At 41.7% G+C, this 23368-nt stretch overlaps 1 protein-coding gene across 23 annotated transcripts in view; it reads left to right on the forward strand.

Annotated features, from left to right (window-relative positions):
- The window catches only part of LOC149187470 (nudix hydrolase 20, chloroplastic-like), a 614870-nt gene that overhangs the window by 387411 nt on the left and 204091 nt on the right, over positions 1-23368 (forward strand). For 13 of the 23 annotated variants that reach the window (XR_016255775.1, XR_016255776.1, XR_016255774.1 and 10 more), the window contains one exon: positions 29-138. Coding sequence is in view for 19 of the 23 variants with exons in the window: in XM_089411363.1 (XP_089267489.1) it covers positions 29-138 (110 nt within the window). In the remaining 4 variants the exon portion in view is untranslated. Of the gene's footprint in view, positions 1-28; positions 150-23368 lie in introns of all 23 variants that reach the window. The other 10 variants (XR_016255773.1, XM_089411370.1, XM_089411372.1 and 7 more) reach the window with 1 other exon arrangement.

Genomic DNA, 23368 nt, shown 5'->3' on the forward strand with positions numbered 1-23368 from the left:
CTGAGAATATTGTGGGATTGTGTGGCAGATGGAGAGCTGGAAAGCTTCATGTTGGTTCCAGTTGCTCAAGTTGCAAATGTCATTCACAAAACCAAACAGTTCAAGCCAAATTGTGTGATTGTCATCATCGATTTCCTTGTTCGTCACGGGTCTCTCTCTCTCTCTCTTACATGCACACACATCTACAAGGATCTCCACACAAATAGGAAGGCAGCATACCGAGAGGCTAAAAGGGTGAAAAATGACAGAAAAAATGCATGACCCCACACATCCATTATTCTTATTTCAGGATCTATGAATAAGAAATTGCATAAATATATCTAAGGAAAGATATTACATTTGCTCTCTCTGCAGTTATATTGCACTTACGTATTGTACTTATTTCATATGTAGTGTAAGTGGAAGGATTCACATGTAGTTTTTGATTCTTTGCTGCTATGTGAAAGGACCTCAATGTTTGCCTGCCCCTAGCCCATGCTTCTCTGGCAATATGTCAATACTTTAGCTGGAATATTTTAGGTTCTTAATTTGAAATAAGTTCAGTCATAATATTCAGGCTTTGGTTTGACTAGCTCATATTCCTTTATGTCTATTCTGCTGTTCAGTCTTAACACTCCAATTTGCAGGTACACTGTAAAAGCTTAATGTCTCAATTAATTCTTCCTTTCTACCAATGAATATAAATAGAATATGAATAATAGAACCAAGTCTTGACTCTTCATGCTATACTATTAGGTTTATATCAAGCAGTAAGCTATAAAAGATACAATCTATTATAGCAAAAGTAAACAAATTTTGCAAAGAGAACATTCCTGACAGCTATCATTCAAGTCTATTTGCCAGCTTTACTTCTTAATATGTAAATTTTGATTCATCAATGTTTTACCAATATAACATTTTAGATTCAATGTGAATATAGCTCAAAATAAATAATTCTTTATAAAATAAGACCCTTTGAAATTAGGTATTGTTGACCACTCATGTGTCAACCACCCCAAAGTACAATGTGTTGACCATTACGTGTCAATGACCCATAGCAATACACCCCCTTTTCTCGCAAAAGGGATAGCACTTGGTCGATTTGTCCGTGCCGCCCAACTATCATCATTTGCCCGATCATCATGTTATAATGTAAACCCATTTTGCATGTATATGATGTAAATAATCTTAGCAGAACCGTGTCATGAATGTAACAACCTAGGTAAACTTATCTTTCTAGTGATGATATCCATTCTGGGAGGTTTTTTGTCTCACCGATCTATTCTCGGATGGTCGACAGAGTTTTCCCCTCCAGTCTTACTCCAAAGATGGAATGGATTTTGTTGCTAGGATCTTAGGCGAATCCTAGTGTTCTTGTTAACTTAAGGTATGTTCTATGCTAGAGCAATTTATTTCAATTTTCACAGTTAGCTCAATATCTTTTCCAGAATAGCAATCACATCAGCATTAAAGTAAACTGCAGATAGAATATAAACATAAATCGTAGAAGACAAGCCAAGACAAGAGGACACAAGATGTGGCGCTAGCCAGGGACAAACCCCAATGTGGGGAAACCCTTGACCAATTCTTCTTATATGTTCTTCAATAGTTCAGCAGAGAGAGAGAGAGAGAGATAGTACATTTAGAACATAAGTCAACACTTTGACTTATCTAGATAAGAGCATAGATCATCTCTAACAAGATGTCTCATGAGGTAACTGATATGGATTCATGTGATTCCATCACCCTATCACAGTGATGCACCATGCTACATCATCATACCATGTCTCATCACAGAGCTGCACCATGTTGCATCACTGCTGCGCTGTACCTCATCATGCTGTACCCATCTTGCTGCTCTTCATCTTCATGCTGCAAACATCATGTAACACCATGCTGCACATGCTTGCTGTCCCATTGTGCCACTGCTGCACAATGTCATGGTTGTACCATTGTGCCATTGCTGCACAATGTTATGGCTGTCCCGTTGTGCCACTGCTGCACTATGTCATGGCTGTCCAATGTATCCACCATGAAACATTGCAGCACTATGTTTGTTGTCCTATGTATCCACCATGAAACATTGCAACACTATGTTTGTTGTCCTATGTATCTACCATGCTGGTCTTTAGGATTGTGGACAAGATGTGCACCTAAAACACAACAATGTCTCTTTCTTACAACAAATAGGAGGTGTAGAAGATTGTGTTTGTTGCTATTCCTTATTGTGACTAGTTAGGGCACCCATGTGCTACAACAACCCTCAAACAGTCACCTAAAACATCCCTCAAAACCTACGACCTTGTTAAGGGAGGGTCTCCTCCATTCGTGTCACTTTTCTGGGTACTTTTCAGCCCAAGAAGCCTCCATGCTATCCCTATTTTAGTTAGGCAAGGCCTACGGCCTACCACAAGGATTGTTGTCACCTATTAGCCAACCAAACAGTGTCACCCTTACCTTAAAGCTGCCCACAAACAGTTCGCAATTCTCCTTACCTAACTCGGCCTCTTTGTAGCATGGAACAACCCTCCACGCAGTCACCAAGAGGTTCTAACAGCCCTAAAACACCCACGCTGTCCCTACCTTCTTTGTTGGTTAGGGCAGCGAGTTAGAGAGCCTCTTTACTGCCTCTTTTCCAGCGTCTAAGGGTTGTCTCAAACAACGTATAGATTAGGGCATCTAGGGTATGATAAGACTACGTTTAGGGTCAGCTGTTAGGCCTCCTTCACCATGCTAGATCTCCCTTTGAACTGCGGCCAAACCTTCACAAGACCTGCGGCTAGGGCATCCTTCTTTTACAACGAATAAGGTCTCCTTCTAGACCTGCATTTAGGGCTTCCTCCTCTTAGACTTCTCTTCCACTAAAACCCAAGACAAGTGGAGAGAAATCAAGAGTGAAGTGTGTGTGCAAATGACAATCAAGTCACCTCTTTTTATACTAAAACGTTGATCACATGTGGGGTTTATTTGGTTGCTGGCCGACCTTGATGAATTGTCTTATAACACAAATAAATTCATAACTCCATGAATACTTATCGGAATCGGATGATGTAGATCAATCCTACACCTCTCAATGAGAGGGATCCAAGAAAAATATCAGCTGCCATAAATAAGATGACCCACATGGAGTTTGGCCCTAGTTGCCAATTTTAACAGTTCTAGATCGAGTCTATCTAAAAGTGATTTGGGAATAATCCTAACTATTTGGTTAGGTTATTTTATTACAAATTGCTTGGTCTGCTGGATTATACTTGTATCGTAGAAACGAGTAGTCCATGAGGGTCTATTACAACTGGGCTTTCCCCCTTATGATGTAAAAAGTATGAAAATCATGATGTAAAGTGTCTCGAGGTTTGGAAAAATAATTTATCCCCTCATAGGTTAATTAATTAAATTTTCTGGCAAAAAATTAATTAAAATCCTAAGCCAGAAATTTAATTAATTCTAGGTCCTAGGTAAATTTAAATTCTTTAAAGGCAAAATTCATCGGTCCTAAAAAATTAAATTTTAAAAGGTCCCGAGACTAAGGTAAATTAATTATTTTGATAAATTTTAAACCTTTGATCCCTGGTGGTTAAGTCAAAGTCAAAATTTTAGGGAAATTAACTCAAAAATTCTATTTTTGAGTTAATTAAAATGAATTTAATTAAAATTTTTGAATTTCTCCAAATATTTAAATATTTCGATGGATGAGATTAAAAGAAATTTTAATCTTCATCCCGGTCGAGATTTCTTTGACGATGATCACTTGAACTAGGCATTGGAGGATTTATTTTTAAATAGGAAGTCATTTGTCAGTTGAGAGATCTGATCTCTGAGTCGTGTGCTAAGCAAAAAGCTCGTGTATTCTTTTTTTTGGATAATAAAGAAAGACTTTGGAGTTAAATTCTGTTGGTGTTACTCTTCATGGGAATATTGTAAGATATGTTGTTTTCATGCATAATTTTATCTAAAGCCATTGATGATAGTTTCTGAAGAGTGATTTGAGTACAAATATCTTGCTCAGTCACAGGGGTTTAAATACTAATTTAAATTTTGAACGTAATAGCAAGTATCTTTATTTGTCTGAATTTTATTATTATTTTCTCGCTCTATTTTGATGGCTGGATTGAGTTTTGCAGGAACATCTTGATTTTTAAATCCTTGGGCGTTAGGGGAAGTTTTCAGTTGGACCAACCAACTCTCAATTTGTGTTTTCTAAAGAGCCGAGCTAAATTAGCTCTGGGCTTATCATAAGATTTTGTTGGTGATACACGAAGGGTTTTGAGTTAGCACCTCTTTAAAAATTTAGAAATTTAATTTTTTGTGTGGAAAATTGATAGATCTGGTTGTTAAGAGCCTTAGATTATCAGATCTGGAAGCGAAGTTGGACTCATACTCTTCATATGATATATCTGATAGATCTACCATTTTTGTGCATAGATCTGTAATTTTTCTTGGTTTTCTGACTTGGGTTTCTGGGTTTTATTTATTTTTGTATAGCTGGGTTCTGGGTGTTTTCGTTTTCGTTTTTGCAGGTACATGGTGAAAATCTGAAAGAGAAGTTTAATTTGAAGTCAGATCTAGGCCCTGGAGGGTAAGATCTGGCCTCAAAATTATTTGCAAAGACATTATTCAAAAGTTTTTCACAGTCAATGGGTTTTAAAATTTTAGATCTGGGGATTTCATGAATCTTTCTTAAAGAAGATTTTAAACTTGGAGTATATTGTTTTAACATATAAATTTATGGAAAATCTTTAAAGGTTTTTGGCTACCATTTGTTGCCTTGAAACCCCTTTAGGAAAAATGTTCCTCTTGCTGCCTGCGTTTTTCTTTTTCCTCTGTTTTTTCTGCTCCATTCCAAACCCTAGAACATGAACAATATATTGAAAAAGATAAGCCAAGACGAGAAGACAAGAATTTGGCTCAAGCCAGGGAAAAACCCCAAGATTGGGAAAACACTTGATCAATCCTTCTTATTATCAAATATCAAATGTTGAACAGAGAGAGAATATCCAATAGAGTACAATGATACAAAATCAAATTCAAAGTTGACTTGCCAAATAGATGATTCAATAGCCCAAACAAAATTTGCAATTTTGCTCTCAATCAATAGCAGTCAAAGAGCCCGAACCAGTGAATAGTGAAATGTCAAAAAACCTCTTCTTGGGCTCAGTCAAAGGAAGTGAAACTTGACTTTCTTTGCTGGTCAAAGTCAGCTCAAAACAACCCTCCAAAAGAGTGAAGTTTGGTCAAAAAAGAAAGAAAGTCTGTTGTAATCTTTTGTGGTCAAAACAATAGTCAACCTTGAAGTCAACACTTGTCAAAGTGCCCAAATTTCCTCGATTTTTGTGCCTAGCAATTTGGCCTTCCAAAATTGAACTTTTGGTGGTCAAATGAAGTCAAACCAATGAAGGAAACTCTGTCAAACAAGGTCAAATGGTCTTGCTACAAAAAGTCAACCCAAACAGTCAAAGAAGCCTAAAAAAATATCGCATGTGTGAAGAAGAAAAGCTGCCCTGCAATATGTATGACCCAATCAATGAAGGAGAGAGAAGAATATGTTGTGTGTTGAATTAGAATGTGCCAAATGAGGGTGGAGGTCTCTTCTATTTATATGTTGGAGGAGGGTCAATTTGTCCAACTTGACCCCAACAATTTATCTGATTCACTGTGTGTTCTAACAATTTATTTTTTTAGAAATATATAGTGATTGCAGATTCCCCAACCCTTGGGTTTCAAGTTCACAAAATTTGGACAGAGGCTGACTATGGTTTTCTAACTTCGCTAAGGCTATGGATTTTGCATCTATATTTCGAAAATACATTTAGCCATTATCAAGATTTACAGAAAAATAATTTCTCAAGATTTTCTCAAGCCTTGTATACACATGTATATTTTGTAAATAATTTATTTTCTGACCCTTGTTTTGCAGCTGGGGTTTTTGGGATTTATTTTAAATTTTTGTATATATTGGGGTTTTGTGTATTTTTACTTTTCATTTGTGCTGGTGATCTCCAAGGTAGATTTGAAGAATTTCAAGCATTTCAAGGGTTTCAAGCCTTGGAATATTTTCGCGAGGGCTTCTAGAAGTGGATCTAGGCCTAGGAAGACAAGTTCCGCCATCTTTTTCTGCTCCAAGCTCAATGAGAAACTGTGAGCCCTCAAGGATTTTTTTTTTTGTAGTGATTTGAGGTGGAGTTTTAAAGTTTTGAAGTGTTTTCACATTATTGAGAGGGTTTGTAGTGTTTTCAGGGCCTTTACGTTCAACATATCCCTCCTTCTCATTAGTCGTGGGCCTCTTTCCTTTACCGTGACCTTCTCACTATTGATTTATGGTAGCATCGGATGTGCTCTAAGTTTCAAATTTTGCAAGGACGCTTAGGCACAGGTATTCCAAAGAACCCATAAATCGTTTTGGGAAATTCCACCCAAAAACAATTGTATTAAAATAATTAATTATTTTTAATGGGACCCTAAGTCTAAACTTAGGAAAATAAAACAATTAAAGGGTATTAATATAAATTGTGGGTGTAACTTCTAGAAGAAGATGAGGATCAAGTAGAAATAATCTTTGCCATTGATTAGCTTCTAATCTAGGCCATTGAATGTCAATGAGGAGATTATTTAAGGAGGCTTGAGGATCACTTGGAAGACACAGAGGGAGTTTAGAGAAATGATTTTCTAAAGCAGAGTAGCTGCCAGGAGATTTTCGATAGTGAGCTGTTGAAGTGAGGGGCAGGGATAGTTGGGTTGGAGTATCTTCTCCAGGACCCAGGATTAGCAACAGAGAGACACCAGGAGGAGGCAACACAGGCCCAAGAGGGATTGACACTGGGCCAAAAGGGACGACGCAGAACTGACGCATAGCCAGAAGGGCTCACGGAGAAGCAGCGAAGTCTTCTAGTGCAAAAATTTGAAATCTGCCAGGGAGATGAGATTTTTGAGTTGTGAGGGTTGGTAACTGCTCTAGAGGGCATATGTTTCTCAGTTGGGCTAACGCAGAGCCTGTTGAAGTTGATGCAGGGCCAGCGTAGAGATAGCCGGGGACAATTGGTTCAGCTACCGAAACAACCAGAATTGCCGAGTAGAGTGAGGTAACCTCACTAAGTTTTTCTACCAATTTATTTTCTCTATAGTTGGATCGCCGTAAGGGCATCTAGAGTAGTATTCAGAAACTACTGCTTAATAATATAAAACCCTCAAAGCTGCTGCACCGGTTTTATCGTATTGGGTTTTTTCGAGGATATTTGTCCAAAAAATAATGTGTCACTTGTGCATCTTTCTCTATTTGTTCTGTTTGTGTTTTGGGCAATTTAATTAATTAAGTGAAGGCTGTAGTGTGTTGACTTTGATATTCGTTGTAGGAAACAATAAATAATTTGTTTTAGTGTTTAACAGATAGGAGAAGTTTAATCAGTTGCTGCAATAGGTGATTCGAGTGGGATTCTCGAATTTTCACATGGTATCAGATCTAGTGCAGGAGAAGCAAGAAGAACAGTCCCAGAGAGCCCAACGCTGAGCAGAAGAGGGAGGTCAAAAAAGTTGCAGGAGGCAGCAATTCAAAATCCTTGAGGGTCTGCGCAATCCTAGCAAGAGGGCTAAAATTTCGAGGCAGTCTTTCTCTGAGTGAATCGACAGAGAGAAGGGCTTCCAGATTGAGATCTTGCCATGGCGGAGGGAGCAGCGTTGAAGCCTCGGTGTGAGGAGAAGCTGGTGGGATGTAGATTTTTCTGCAAGCAGTTTGCTAGGCAGAAATCGTAAGAAGAGAGAGGAGAAGCACGACCGAGGGAATTTCTTCCTCAGAGAATTCCTAGCCAAGGAATTTGAATTCTCTAGAGCTGAGCAGCAGCAAGGGGCAGCAGTTTTACTAGCTCCTTCAGGGAGTTCATAGGCTAGTCGAGCGACAACGCAGAGAGAGGATATTTTCGACATTTGTGGCAGAAATGGCAACTAGTGGCTTGCAGGATCAGGACAGGTTAGACGGAGCATCCAACTATGTCATCTAGAAGGCTAGAATGTCATTCCTTCTAGATGAGCATGCCCTCAAGACATACGTTAGTAACATGGTGGTTGTCCCTGCAAATGCAGATCCATTGAAGAAATACAAGGCTGAGATGGCGGAGGCGAAAAGAATGATCCATGATGAAGTGAAGGATCATGTGGTCTGTCACATCACTAGTAGAGGGACTGCTGAGGAGACGTGGGACGCTTTGTCTAGTTATATCAGGGATCTTCTGAGCAACGGAAGATGTACCTTGAACAGAAGATGAGATCTGCTCAGATGCAGAAGGGGGAGCATGTGGATCCATTCCTCATGAATCTTCAAGAGACTAGTGTGAAAATTCTATCACTGCAGCAACTAATTTGCTTTTCCTACTTATTTCAAATTTTCATCATAAGTTATTCATGAAATTACTTCAGCAAACATTAAAATAAATACTGCTGCAAATATCACATCGTAATACAAAAACAAAAATTTGCACACATTGATACAGTTATTTTGGACTAATGTCCCCGGAAAAACCCAATGTGGGAAAACCGGTGCAGCAAGGGAGGATTTTATTATTCAGCAATTTTCTTGTACAATAGGGTGCCAAACTGGCTTACCCAAAGATACACAAACTTCCAACATTTTCATAAACCTAGCGTAGGCCCTACTGACCTCGACAACAGCCTGAAACCCTTTGCGTCAGCCTGAAACCGTCTGCATCAGCCTACTGAGGCTTTGCGCAACCTCTCTGGGCTTCTTCGTCACTCCTGCAGCCTCTGCGTGGATGACGTAGGCCCTTCTGGCTCTCACAGTCTCTACTGCCTCTACGTGGCTTCCTCTGGTTTTGCGTCTGCCTCTTCTGCGTTGATCTCCCGTCTCTCTGTTCCGTACTTGCTGCCTCTTGACTGCTTTCCAGACCACTGGTTCAATTTCTCAACAAACCCCGCTTCAGAAATTGAACTCACTGGTCTTCCTCAGTATATTCTCCAAGTGCCCCTCAAGCCTCGTCTTATACTTTTTCTGTTGACATCTTAACGACCGAGATTAAGTTCCTAATCAACGACTAAGATTAGATCTGGCTTGATCCATGTCTTTTAGACCATTCTAACACAGATTCATATTAATACACATTAATATTTTATTTTCCCTAAGTTTAGACTTAGGGACTCCATTAAAAATATTAATTATTTTTATATCTCCTGATCTGTTTAGAATCTACCCAAACCCTTTTTGGGTGTTGGAGATCTCATGTGCCCCAACCTCTCCACCAAATTTCGTGGCTAGAGCACATCCAATGCTACCCCAAATCAACAACTTGTGATGAATTGTCTGTGTGGGGCATACACCTCATGATTCAAAGTTGGTTAGACTGGCCCTTAATTCTGGCTAAAATGAGTGGCAAATCTTTGTCCAAAGTATCCTGGGCAGAGTAGCTTTGTCGAATTGGGATGAGATGTGGTCAACTCTAAAACAAGAGGAGTCGAGGAGAGACTTAGTCAAGGTTAAAATTGACGGAAGCAACACTAGTTGGTCAAAGCCCAAGGAGAAGGAGGAGAATGCAACCCTTGCATCGAAAGGATAGCAGGAGCAACGAAGACGTAAGAAGGAAGTCTTGAAGATCAAGTGTTTGAGGTGTGGTGAGATGGGTCATTACACTACACAGTGTCCTCTCATGAAGAAGGACAAGCATGAGAAACACGATTTGAAGGCTGCGCCCGTGAAGATCGAGAAAGAGGAGTTTTCCATGACAACCGAGATACCTCCAGGAGGGAGGTGGGTTGATTTGGAGCTGTAGTTCGAAAGAGCTATAGATGGGCAGGATCTTTGAGGAACCCACCTCTCAGATCAATTCCTTGCTACGGGAGCCCAGATCAAAAGGAGCAGGATGGACTAGGGTCAGATGGTGCCAAGGAGTGTTAGAGAGATAGTTGCAGTGGCTAGGAGCGCCAGAGACTGAACAACGCAGAGCAAATTTGGCAGTAGTGTAGAGGTCAACAACTACGCTGAAGATTCAGAGGGTCAGTGCAGAGGCTAGCAACAGTCATGCTCCAACATTCACATGGTATCATATTGAACACAGTTAGTTCAGTAATTTGGGATGTTTTTTTGTTGTTGATGCAATAGTAGCAACGGTTTGCAATGTAGTAGTAGTTGGCAGTGGCAGTGGCAACAACAACACAGATGCAGGATTTAGAGGGAGTTGCAGTACAGATGCAATGTTGACAGTGGCAAGGTCAGCAACAGTACAGATGCAACATTTGCGCAGAGGTTGGTGGACAACATGTCAGACATCAACAACGCAGAGGGAGATGTTACAGAATAGTGTGATGCTTCAGTTGGAGGCATTACTAGAGCACATTCCTCGCTAAGAGGGAGTGTTGATTTCTAGTAGCATCGGATGTGCTCTAAGTCTCAAATTTTGCAGGGAGGCTTAGGCACATGTATTCCAAAGAACCCAGAAATCGTTTTGAGAAATTCCACCCAGAAACAGTTGTATTAAAATAATTAATTATTAAAGGGTATTAATATAAACTGTGGGTGTAACTTCTAGAAGAAGATGAGGATCAAGCATAAATGATCTTCGCCATTGATTAGCTTCTAATTTGGGTGGTTGACTGTCAACGAGGAGATTATTTAAGGAGGCTTGAGGGCCACTTGGAAGACACACAAAGGGAGCTCAGAGAATCGATTTTCTGAAGCAGAGTAGCTGCCGAGAGATTTTTGATAGTGAGCGTTTGCAGTGTGGGGCAAGGATGGTTGGGTTGGAGTATCCTCTCTGGGACTCATGATCAACAACAAAGACGCAGAGAGACACCAGGAGGAGGTAGCGCAGACCTAAGATGGGTTGACGCTAGGCCGGAAGGGCCCACACACAGTTGATGCAAAGTCAGAAGGGCTCATGCGAAAGCAACGCAATCTTCCAGTGCAAAAATCCGAAATCTGTTGGGGAGCTGAGATTTCTAAGCTGGGAGGGCTGGAAACTGCTCCAGAGGGCAGACGTTTCCCAGTTGGGTTGACCCAAAGCCTATTGAGGCTGATGCAGGGCCAACACAGAGATAGCCGGGGACAGTTGGTTCAGTTGTCGGAACAGTCGGATGTGCTGAGTAGAGTGAGGTAACCTCTCTAAGTTTTTCTGCCAGTTTATTTTCTCTGTAACTGGATTGTTAGAAGGGCATCCAGAGTGGTATTAAAAAACTACTGCTTAATAATATAAAACCCTCAGAGCTATTGCACTGGTTTTCCCACATTGGATTTTTCCAGGAACATTTGTCCAAAAAGTACTGTCACTTGTGCATCTTGCTCTATTTGTTGTGTTCTTGTTTTGGGCAAATTAATTAATTAAGTGAAGGCTGCGGTGTGTTAACTTCAATATTTGTTGTAGGAAACAATAAATAATTTTTTACAGTATTTAACAGACAGGAGAATTTTAATCAATTACCGCAGTAGGTGATTCGGGTGGGATTCTCGAATTTTCACACTCCTTCATTCTTTCCCTGCTGTAGGCCTAAAGACCTTTTTCCTTGCCTCTTCATCCCTTGGCCTCCCTCTTTCTCACCTCCTCTACCCTCCGCTTTCCCTTATCCCCTCGCGACAGCCCTTATTCCCCTCCTCCAAGCCTATCGCAACCTCCTTCCTCCTCGTTGCCCTTCTAGCTCTTTCTCCCTTCGTTGTGGCCTTATTTCCCCTCGTAACCCTCTCCCCTCCCTCTTAAGTTGAATGGTCATTATCATTTTCTAATTTGACTAAGGAACATTGTTTGCATAATCATTGGATAAGTATTATGAATAGAAAAGTGTCAAAATTACTATTGGTTTATGGTTGTTGTTATCTTGAACATATTGGTGAATCATTTATCTTGAGTAATTGTATTATTGTCATCTCTCGTTCATTTCGGCACTTGTTAACTTGGCACATTCTTGTGGTTAAGGATTGTCCCTTAATTTTTGTTAATAAGTACTCATCGTCATAATTGTAGAGTAATCATAACTAAAGTACTTTACATAAGCAATCTTAACCCAAGAATCACTCGCACTCCTTGCATAAGCATTCTAAGTCTAGTTGCATTAATAACTTATCTCTGAGCATAAGTTTGGTCGATAGACATGTAGGGCCACCCTTTCTCGATTTAACTTAAGGGATTCAACACCTTTCTAGTGATTAACACGGTGACCTTGCAGTCGTTAGAGCCATAGCCTCTACAATGCTGAAGGCATTAGGTAGTTGCAACACAAGGGGAGGTATCATTAATCAAGCCTTTGCTTGCTTCCTATTGGCTTCCATTCCACAACCTACTCTAAAGACTAGTTCCAAAACAGTTAAGAGGAAGGTCATACTTAGATTAGACATATAACTAAAAGTAATCAAGGTCCTTGCATCACACCTAGGTCTTAGGATTTGCATCACATATAAGTTAATGAAGTATCTAAGCAGGAGTTGCCCATCCAGTTACTTGGTCTTAATTTAATAATAAGCAAGAGTTTTGACTCTATATGGCACTGGAAATCATATTTGAATTTAATATAATCCTTAAGATCTTGCTAAATTTAACCAAGTACCTAGGCCACTCAACTGTGTCTCCCAGATTTGTTGGATACCAACATGTCCTTCGCCTTCACATTTCCATATGGGCTACCCCCCATAGTATGTTGTTGGGAGACATCTAGAACAGAGAGGTTGGGAATCAGGGTGACAAACCCCAACCGGAGTCATTGTCGTAGTGCTTGTACAATCTGAGCGACAACATTTTCTTACGCCATTGTCGGGGACAAATTTCTTGTTGTCAGGGTTGATAACATCCCTTTTCATATCATTATTCCTATCTCATCATTTTCATTAGCTTGTCAAGCGACACATTTTCTAACGTCGTTGTCGGGGATCAATTTATTGGGCTTTGGCATTATGACAATTATCATCACTCTTCTTAATTTGCTAATCAGTTTTATCATCCTTATCCTGCCAACGCCACACAACATTTTCTGGCGTCATTGTCGGGGACAAGTTTATCTCATTCTTGGCGCTTCAATGACATTCTTCTTAATCTTCATAATCTTCTAATCATCTTAGCCAGCAACTCCACAACATTTTCTGGCACCCTCCTTTCATCATTCTTCATCTTTTCATCTCCTTATCCTTTTTCCTCTCACTAATCCTTTCATCTTGTTTATCCCACCTTTAACACCTGGACATTTAGGTTGGTTTCCTGTTTGGGTGGTGTCAATGCCTCGAAATTCTCTACACCAACATGGGGGGAAACCACCCAATCTAGACCTTAAAGAAACTCCTTTTCCATTTAGGGTAGTGGCTCTGACTGGATAAATTAGGTCCAGTTACCTTTTCCCAATAGCTGTCAACTTTAAATCTGCCTTTAATTGCTAATAACTAGGGACATCAAATTGATTCTTCTAGTTGATCACGCAAGAAGAATAACCCTTAAGTTGTTTTTGTGGAACTGTTGATTTGGGGTAGCATCGTATGTGCTCTAGCCACGAAATTTGGTGGAGAGGTTGGGGCACATGAGATCTCCAATACCTAGAAAGGGTTTGGGCAGATTTTAAACAGTTCAGGAGATATTAAAATAATTAATATTTTTAATGGAGTCCCTAAGTCTAAACTTAGGGAAAATAAAATATTAATGTGTCTTAATATGAAACTGTGTTAGAATGGTCCAAAAGACATGGATCAAGCCAAATCTAATCTTAGGCGTTGATTAGGGACTTAATCTCGGACATTGATATGTCAATAGGAAAAGTATAAGAGAATGCTTGAGGGTCACTTGGAGAATACACTAGAGTGATTAGTCATTCTATTCTCTAGAGCGGGGTTTGCTAAGAGAGATAGAAGCAGTGATCAGGAGAGCAGCTGAGGGGCATTGAGTACAGAGAGACAGAGAGGCAGAGATAGTGCCAGGATAGCAGTAGAGCAGCCAATGCTCACACAGGGCCACGCAGAGGCAACTAAGTGCTATGTAGAGCACAGAGGGGCAAGTGTAGCTAACGTAGAGGCTCAGAGAGCTAACGCAGGGCTTCCTGGGGCTGACGCGGGCCAAGATAGGTTGACGCAGTGCCTTGTAGGTTTTGGTAAACCCCTAATGTCCTGCCAAAGGTGAATCATGTGATGCTTGGAGCATCTTCTTCTTGAGCTGAGACCCCTCAGTCAAGAAGATCCGGTCCCTGCAATAGATGATCTCATCGACCACCCTGTACCTGTCATCTGCCACCTGCCCATCCAGAACCTCACATGCAAACCTGTCCTTGGAGCAATGTTGCACGAAGCGGGAGCGAAGCGGAAGCGCGGAAGCGGAAGCGGAAGCGTGGAAGCGTCATTTTCCAAAAATCTAGGAAGCGAAGCGTCTGCGGAAGCGTCTGCTATATATATATATATATTTTTTATATTTTTTTGCATTTATACTCAAAACAAACATTCCAAATACCAAATTAATTGTAGAAGACATGAAAACATGCATATTTTTGCATAAATCAAGATAGATATAACATCCATTGTACATTAATGATCTAGAATCTAGATTCTTCTCCTCTTGTCTAGCCTTTGCCTCTACCTCGATTGTCTAGGGATATTAGTCAACATTGCCCAATTTTGATCAAACTACCTAATTCAAGACTTAAAATATGGTAGAAAAAGCTTAACATGTTTGATCGATGATTTTGACTTGATTGAAAGGTAATTTTTTGCTAAGGGTGTGCCGCGTGACAAAGGAGTTCAACAATTAACACCACCAACACCAGGGTACATATAGGGCTTGGTGCTCTTGATTAAATGCTAATCGCATACCTTCATACTTGATATAATCTAATGAAATGCCACAATCCCATTGATCCTGAATACCTAAAAACTGTTAAGTCTGCTGAATTTTGAATAGGATATGAAATTCTATTTTCTCCATATGAAGTCCAATGAGGCTGGAACCACTCTCAAACATTCTGAGTCATTTCATGGTAATGTTAAAAATTTAAGTAAAAGGATGAAAATGAAAAATAAAGGAGAATGTCACTTTTACTTTAAGAATTTAACATTACCATGAGGGAGCATCTGCCATATTTATATTTTTTTTTGCTTTCATTTGTCACCCTAACCCAAGGTAGACCCACCCCTAACAAGCAAACTCACCTAAAATTTAAAAAAAAATTGAAAAAAAAACGATTTTCTAAATGCTTTTCCGGAAGCTTTTCTGGAAGCTTTTCTGGAAGCGTCCTGGAAGCGCCTGGGAAGCGTCTGGGAAGCGTCTAGGAAGCGAAGCGCCAACGCTTCCAAATTTCCAGGAAGCGTCTAAAAATTTCGGAAGCGCGCTTTCGGCCAAGGTTCCTAGGCGCTTCCGTACGGGACGCGCTTCGGGGCTTGGAACCGGGGAGGGGGGGGCGCTTCGTGCAACACTGCCTTGGAGTACTCTACTAAGAGTCAAGCCCTCCAATCTGTATCCAAGCTCATAAGAGACAATGTGGCTGGTCTACGTGAAAGGGCATCTTCTACCACGTTGTTCTTACCCTTGACATACTCAATGTCAAAGTCATATGCTTGGATCTTACTGATCCACTTCTGCTGTCTCTCATGTAGCTGCTTCTGCTCCAAAAAGAATTTGAGGCTATTGTGATAAGTCCTCACCTTGAATCTGTTACCCACCAAATACTACTGGTACTTAGCCAATGCATGCATGATGGCCAGCATCTCCTTGTCGTATATGGAATACAACCTCTTGTGCGGAAGGAGCTTCTGGCTCTCAAAGGCTATAGGGTGACCTCCCTACATCAATACTGCGCCGATCCCCTCTCCCGACGCATCACACTCCAAAACAAATGGCTGCGTGAAATCTGGCAATGCAAGCACTGGGCAGCTGCTCATAACCTCCTTGAGCCTGTCAAAGGTTCACTGCGTTGTATCCGACCAACTGAAAGCCCCCTTCCTCGTCAAATCTGTTATGGGTGCAACAAGCTGTGAGAAACTCTTGACGAACTTCCAGTAGTAAGTACAAATGCCAATGAATCCTCGAAGTTCTGTCACGTTTCTCGGCTCCAGCCATTCTCTAATGGCCTTGATCTTCTCCTCGTGGACCCTCACTCCGTCCACCCCTATGATGTGTCCCAGATACAACATTTTCGTCAACCCAAACTCACACTTGGAGAGTTTGGCATAGAACTGCTACTCCTGTAAGATACACAATACTGTTTCAATGTGCTGGAGATGCTCCTCCCAAGTCCTGCTTTAAATGAGAATATCATCGAAGAATACCAACACAAACTTCCTCAGGTGACTAAGGAAGATGTGATTCATGCAGGACTGGAATGTAGCTGGGGCGTTGGTTAGCCCAAAAGGCATCACCAAGAACTCAAAGTGCCCATAGTGACACCTGAAGGCGGTCTTGGGAATGTCCTGCTCCCTCACGCGAATCTGATGGTACCCAGATCTCAAATCAATCTTTGAGAAGAAACGTGCCCCTCAACTCGCCCATCAACTCATCAATCCTGGGTATGGGGTACCTGTTCTTCAGGATCTTCTTGTTCAGGGCCCTGTAGTCAATGCACATCTTCAATGTACCTTCCTTCTTCTTCACCAATACCACATAAGAAGCAAAAGCACTCGTGCTCAGTCGAATATGCCCAAGAGCCAACAACTCCTGGGTAGGTGCTCAATCTCATCCCGATAGGCCTTGGGGTGCCTATAGGGGTGGTAATCACGGCATGTATGCCCTTCTCAAGCTCGATGGTGTGCTCAAACCCTCGATCTGGTGGCTGTCCTGGTGGAATCTCCCCAAACACCATGGCATACCGATCAAGGATAGACTGTATCTCTGGATGTATCGTCTGCCCTGTAGTCCCTGCCTCTGATGCACGCAGCTCCACTGCCCACTCTATGTCCCCCTTTCGGAAGATTGCCTCTATCCGATGAGCCGAAACAGTGTGAGGCGGATATGTGTGCTGTCCCCGTATCTTCTCATGCCTCCTTGTCTTCTCATCATCCCACTCCATCTCTAGGGTCTTCCAATCTGTCGTGACCTTCCCTAGAGTGATAAGCCACTGAACACCCAGTATCATGTTGGTGTCCGGAATATCGACCACGAAAAAGTGGTCAGTCAATGTGTAGGTGCCCATCGTCACTGAAAGCTCTGGAACATAACGAGCACATGTCATGGTCTGATCTCCTAGGAACAAGACTAAAAACCCATTGAAACCCTATGTTTGTATACATCTCCGCTCAACCATCTGGGCATCGATGATGTTGTGGGTCGCCCCACTGTCAACCAAAACTGATACTCGCTGGCCACGTACTGTCCCTCGTACGCATAGCGTCAGATACGTGGGTACTCCTCGCAATGCTGCAAGGGCCCCTCCGGTGGGTGCAAAAGGTGCACCACCTGCTGTTGGCGGTGGTGGTGGCAAAGGACCCTATACGGCATGGCTATCTCGTGCCTCCGCATCATTCTCGTCATCCTCTTCTCCACTGCTCTTGGAGAAGACCTCAATAAAATGTGCTTTACCAGTAGCACATCTATGTCTTGGTGCCCATGGCTCCTGACAAGTGAAGCACAACCGCTGCTTCTTCAGCTCCCTCCTGCCATCATCGTCAAGTTGTACTTGTCCTGGATTCCCCTTTGGAGGTGGAATCCTCACATCCTTACCCTTAGACTGAAAAGTTTGTCTTTGGGGATAAGGTGTCTGGGTCCTGGGTAAGACGTCCTGTAAGTCTCGGGTCCTGCTAATAGCGTCTTGGAGTGTGGTTGGTCTAGTGGATCGGACTAAACCTCGAAGTGGCTCTACTAACCCCTCAACATACATATAGACCCTTCGTGTCGTGCATAGGTCTGGCATGATCACAGAGACCCTCAAGAAATCTGCAATGTAGGTCTCTGGGCTCCCTGTCTGTTTGATCCTCGTCAGCTCAACAAAATGCTACTCCGGATCCCTCTGATCAAATCGCTCCATCAGTTTCCTGGTAAACCTGGCATATGTCGTCACTGTGGAGTGCCCTAGTGTAACCATCCCATGAAACCACCAATCCTGGGCCTCAACATTCAAATGCAATGTTGCCACCTTGATGGCCTCTGTCTCCGACATTTGGTTAAGATGGAAATAAATGTCCAGCTTCTCCACCCAAGACTTTGCCGAATTGTTTGATGAACCATCAAACGTAGGCAAGTGGAATCTACTCGCTACACGGTGGGTGTCACCATCATGGTAATGTTGGTACCCTCTGTGATGGTCGCGGGGTTTACTATCCCGTTGGAGCTTAACAAAATCTCTGAATGAGAGGGCTTCCCTGAACTCCTGCCCATAGGCCTGGTACTCTGCAAAATATTCGCCCATATGTCTGGGCTCTGCCTCCTGCTGGGCTACAGCCCCCGTGTTGGCTCCTAAGAAAGTGGGCATGGTAGAGCATGTAGGGATCTACTCGCTGCACGGTGGGTGTCACCATCATGGTAATGTCGGTACCCTCTGTGATGGTCGTGGGGTTTACTATCCCTTTGGAGCTTAACAAAATCTCTGAATGAGAGGGCTTCCCTGAACTCCTGCCCATAGGCCTGGTACTCTGCAAAATATTCGCCCATATGTCCGGGCTCTGCCTCCTGCTGGGCTACAGCCCCCATGTTGGCTCCTAAGAAAGTGGGCATGGTAGAGCATGTAGGGGCATGTGAGGCCACCTACTGTGTAGTATCACGTTGCTCTGGCAAATGGTGGGATGCGCCCGATCCCTCACCAACCTGAAAAACCCGTGGGCTCTCACGTTGTCTGGCCTCTACTGCCGTGAATCTCTGCCCCATCACCTCAATCTGCCTCGACAGATCCTGCACGGATTTGAGGAGCATATCCGCAAATCTCTTCCCGTCATCATCTGCCATCGGATCCTCCTGCTCTGCGTCCACCACAGGCTCCCTCTGTCCTGCATCCACCACAGGCTCCTCCTGTTCTGCGTCCACCACCAGAACATAGTCTGCCTCTCTGTAAGTGTTCTCCAACCTACGCCCAGTGTCCCTGTATCTCCGACCTCTGTAACAAAGGTAGGGTTTTTCCCCTGGTGTCATAGATTGCTAGCTCCACAAGCTGAGCCAGATCTATGCTCTGATACCATTGTAATATCCCATACCAGGAATATTCCTCAAACACAACAAAACTCCAACCAGAGATGGACTGGGAGGGCGTTTACTAGATATGTCGCCTCTGAAAAGAGGACGAGATCCGGAGGCTACCTGGCCCTTTCCAAACTCTGTCTAAGAGTATACGAGAAACACACTAGTGGTATAATAGCCGAGAATGCTCAAAGAGATAGAAATAACAATGATGCAACCTATAACAATATAACCATAAGCACATACTCAAGAAATGCAGAGAGAATGCTGAACCGTTTTATTATACTGAGTAATAGAATGAGTACAGGAGGTGATCGGGAAGATGGCACCTCGACTTGCACTAGGCAAGTGAAGAAATACACTCACAATAGCAAATGAATGGTTTCTCTCTGAACTGTGTCCAAACTGCTAGAGAACTGCCATGCTGCTGTTCCTGCTAGAAATCAAATGAGGATTTGGGGTTGCTCCTCTCCTCAGAAAAGGTTGAAACTCTGGAATTGTACTCTACTCAAGAAACCCAAAAAAGCCCAGAAAGCTTTCCTAAAATGGCCGACCGCCAAAAAGCACCCCCTTGGGGTTCTACGCAATCCCTCAATGCTCTGTGCTGCCACTGAATAAAACCCTCCAGAAAACTGCCTGAAACTCCTGCCAAAACTCTCTAATATGCAAGAGCTGAACCCCTGCTCTACCTCTCAGCACAAATCCTCCTGCAAATGCTCAACCCAGACAACTGCCAAAAAGAACTGCGTCCTCCTCTTAGTGTTGCGCAGTCCTCCAAAACGCTAATGAAACTGTTGCTGAAATGCTAAAGAAATCACTGCTGGAATGCCAATGGAAATACCTTGCCCGAGCAGGCACTCAAAGTCCCCCGGGGCTAAGGGTGAGATCTCCGAACGGAGACATTCAATGCACTAAACAATGTTGCAGACTAGCTAAATAGCGAGTGTGCTCTAAGTCGAAATGACTATCACAAATGCTCATAACCGGAATGATCAAAATGAGGGGGCTCCTCTCTCTTTTATAGCCTTTGCCTCTCTCAATCCCAAGGCTCACCTCCTCCTGCGTGATTCCCCTCTTGCCACGTGTTCCTTTCCTCCTGCACAGTTCCTCCATGTGTCTGCGTGGGCTCCATTTCTGTGTCCCCCTTTGGCCCCCTTGGCTCCCCTTTAAGTCACAACGTTGTGCTACTAGGAAGTGACTTTTTATTCTAAAAGTGAGTTATGTCCCCCTTCCTCACTTTTTATTTACAAATAACTATAGAAGGAAAAAATCGAACAAAATCGAATCCAATTAACCATGGCTAATTAAGAATATTACATATCGGCAATCGCTATCGGCGATTCCAACACTCCAATGCCAGGTTCCTCCCACTCCGGTCTTGCGATGCAATAACCTTCGCGGACCAAATAGCTTATCAAACTCTCCTCTATAATATTTCGGATCTGAGGTATCGCTACTTCGAACTTCGGGTCGGTCCCTCTCCACTCAAGCACCCTGAAGCGATAGCGCTTATAGACCCGACCTGGATATCAGCCACATTTGATAAGGTTTCAAGTCGAGACTCTCCATTCAACTAAGTTTTTCACGATTTTTTTAGTGTAAACCCCAATTTCGCCTGCGGACTAAACGATATGTATAAAAGAAACAGAGCATGCCGATTCGAAGGAAAACCACACAAATTGACTCCTATCAGGGTATTAACTAGAAAATCAGGACCAAATCACTATTATAACGACTCAAAAGAAAAGTAATGAAACCAATACATGCATAAATACCAATTAATAGGAAAATACAGTTCAAATGCACAGAAAGGCTTTCGGAGGTCACGACGCCTCCGGGATCGATCAATACACAAAGAAAATTCCTCTTCCTTTGAGAAATATGTGATAAAAGCATGCGATCCAAATCCATTGCAATAACATCCAAATTACATTGATACTTGTTTGTACTAACAACCAAATCCCTAAAACAGAGGCTTAATTTAAGAAAACTATTTGTTCAGCGGAACATCCTCCTCGAGAACCTCCACTATGCTTAACTAATCCTATCAGTTCAGCAAGGTATTCTCTTCAAGAACCTCCACTATAGCCTAACTATTAACATTTATTACAACATGATTTATTCCTAGAATCTATCTCTATGCTATACTAGAAAAACATGGAAATTGATGGTTAAAGGATCCCACTCCTTTGCTTGTAGATTTTTTTGTGTTTTTGGAATAAGTTTGAAGTTTTTCCCTCCAAGTCTCATGCTCCTGCATCAGACTCTTGAGGACAATATTCTTCATGGGGTCCTATCGATGAGCTCTTCTACAGAACTGCCCAGCTTCTGTAGTATGCTTTCTGTTACCCAAGTAGCTTCAGCAGTTGGTTGATCCTTCCATTTTACCAAATATTGAAAGTACTTCTGTCCTCTGGTCTTTTTGAACACCTTCTTTATCCAAAATCCTTTCTAGTTGTAACTCTTTTGTTGTAGGTAATTGTTTTACCCAGTCAATCTCTTGTGTCTCTTGATCTTGCGTTGTATCATCTGCAGTTTCACCTTCATACTTGTACAGGTCTGCAACATTGAAAATTGGAGATATTCCAACATCAGGGGGTAATTCAATCTCATATGCATTGGCAGAAAACTTCCTTAATGCTCTGCATGGGCCAATTTTCTTGAACTTCAATTTGTTATACTCCCTTTTTGGAAATCTTTCTTTTCTGAGGTATGCTAAAACCAAATCCCCTACTTCAAAGTTCACCTCTCTTCTTCTCATGTCTGCTCTGGTCTTGTACTTGATGTTGCTATCCTGTAGCTGTTGTTTCACTTGTTCATGTATTGCTTGCATTTCTGAAGCAAAATCTTCTCCCTCTGCACTTCTCATCTCATCTTTTCCCAAGTTTCTCAACTCAGATACTCCTCTTGGGTGCATTCCATAAACAATATGGAATGGACTTTGTCCTGTACTCTTGCTAGGTGAGTCATATATGCATATTCAACTTGTGCCAACACTTGATCCCATTGTTTTGGATGTTCTGCAATAAGACTTCTCAAAGGATTGCCCAAACTCCTATTCACAACTTCAGTCTGCCCATTAGTTTGTGGATGATAGGAAGAACTGAAACTCAGTTTAGTTCCAGAAATGTCCAACAAATTTGGAATCTCTGTCTAAGACAATACTCTTAGGCAACCCATGCAATCTTACTATCTCCTTGAGAAACAAATTAGCAATGTGAGTAGCATCACTAGTTTTATAACATGGAATAAAATGTGCCATTTTTGAAAATCTATCCATTACAACAAAAATTGAATCATTACCCCTTTGAGTCTTTGGTAAGCCCAAAACAAAATCTGTACTTACCATATCCCAAGACCTATCTGGAATTCGTAATGGAACATACAAACCTGTGTTTTGGCTTCTTCCCTTTGCATATTGACAGATTTTACAAGTTCTCACATACTTTTCCACATGAGATCTCATTTTTGGCTAGAAATAAAATCTGTTCAACTATTCATAAGTCTTCTCTATACCAAAATGTCCTGCAAGTCCTCCGTTATGTTTTTCTTTGATTAAATTCTCCCTCATAGAACAGTTTGGTATGCACAACTGATTTCTCTTAAACAACAGTCCATCTTGTAAGAAATAATCCAACCATTTGCTCCTATCTATCAAAACAGGATTCTTACAAGTTTCAATTGCCTCTTTAAAATCTGAATCTGTCTCATATAATTCTCTAAGAAAATCAAAACCTAACACTTGAATTTGACTTTCTTGAAGTAATACGTTTCTCTACTTAAGGCATCTGCAACTTTATTTGATAGGCCATTTATATGTTTCAAGACAAAATGGAAACCTTGAAAATACTCTACCCATTTAGCATGTTTCTGGCTAAGCTTTGGCTACTACATAATATACTGTAGTGCATGGTTATCTGAATAAAGTATGAACTCCTTTGACATTAGATAATGTCTCCACTTCTTCAGTGACTGCACAACGAACTCTTTATCATAAGAAGAGTACTTCTTTTTGGAATCATTCAGCTTTTCACTAAAATAAGCTATAGGTCTACCTTCCTGACTTAAAACACCTCCAATTGCTTCTCCACTGGCATCACACTTCACTTGGAAAGGCTTACTAAAATCAGGTAAAACCAAAATAGGCTTTTCAGTGATTATCTACTTCAATAGCTGAAAATTCCTTTCGCTTCAGCAGTCCATCTAAATGGTTGTTTATCTTTCTTTATGGTCTCAATAATAGGTGCATTGATCTTACTAAAATTCTTTATTAATTTTCTATAAAAACTAGCAAGACCATGAAAACTTCTTACCTCAAAAACACTTTTAGGTGAAGGCCACTC

This window comes from Pinus tabuliformis, chromosome 3_1 (assembly GCF_031772625.1).
Source record: "Pinus tabuliformis cultivar Carrire ecotype Pingquan chromosome 3_1, CPIR1, whole genome shotgun sequence".
Lineage (NCBI taxonomy): Eukaryota > Viridiplantae > Streptophyta > Pinopsida > Pinales > Pinaceae > Pinus > Pinus tabuliformis.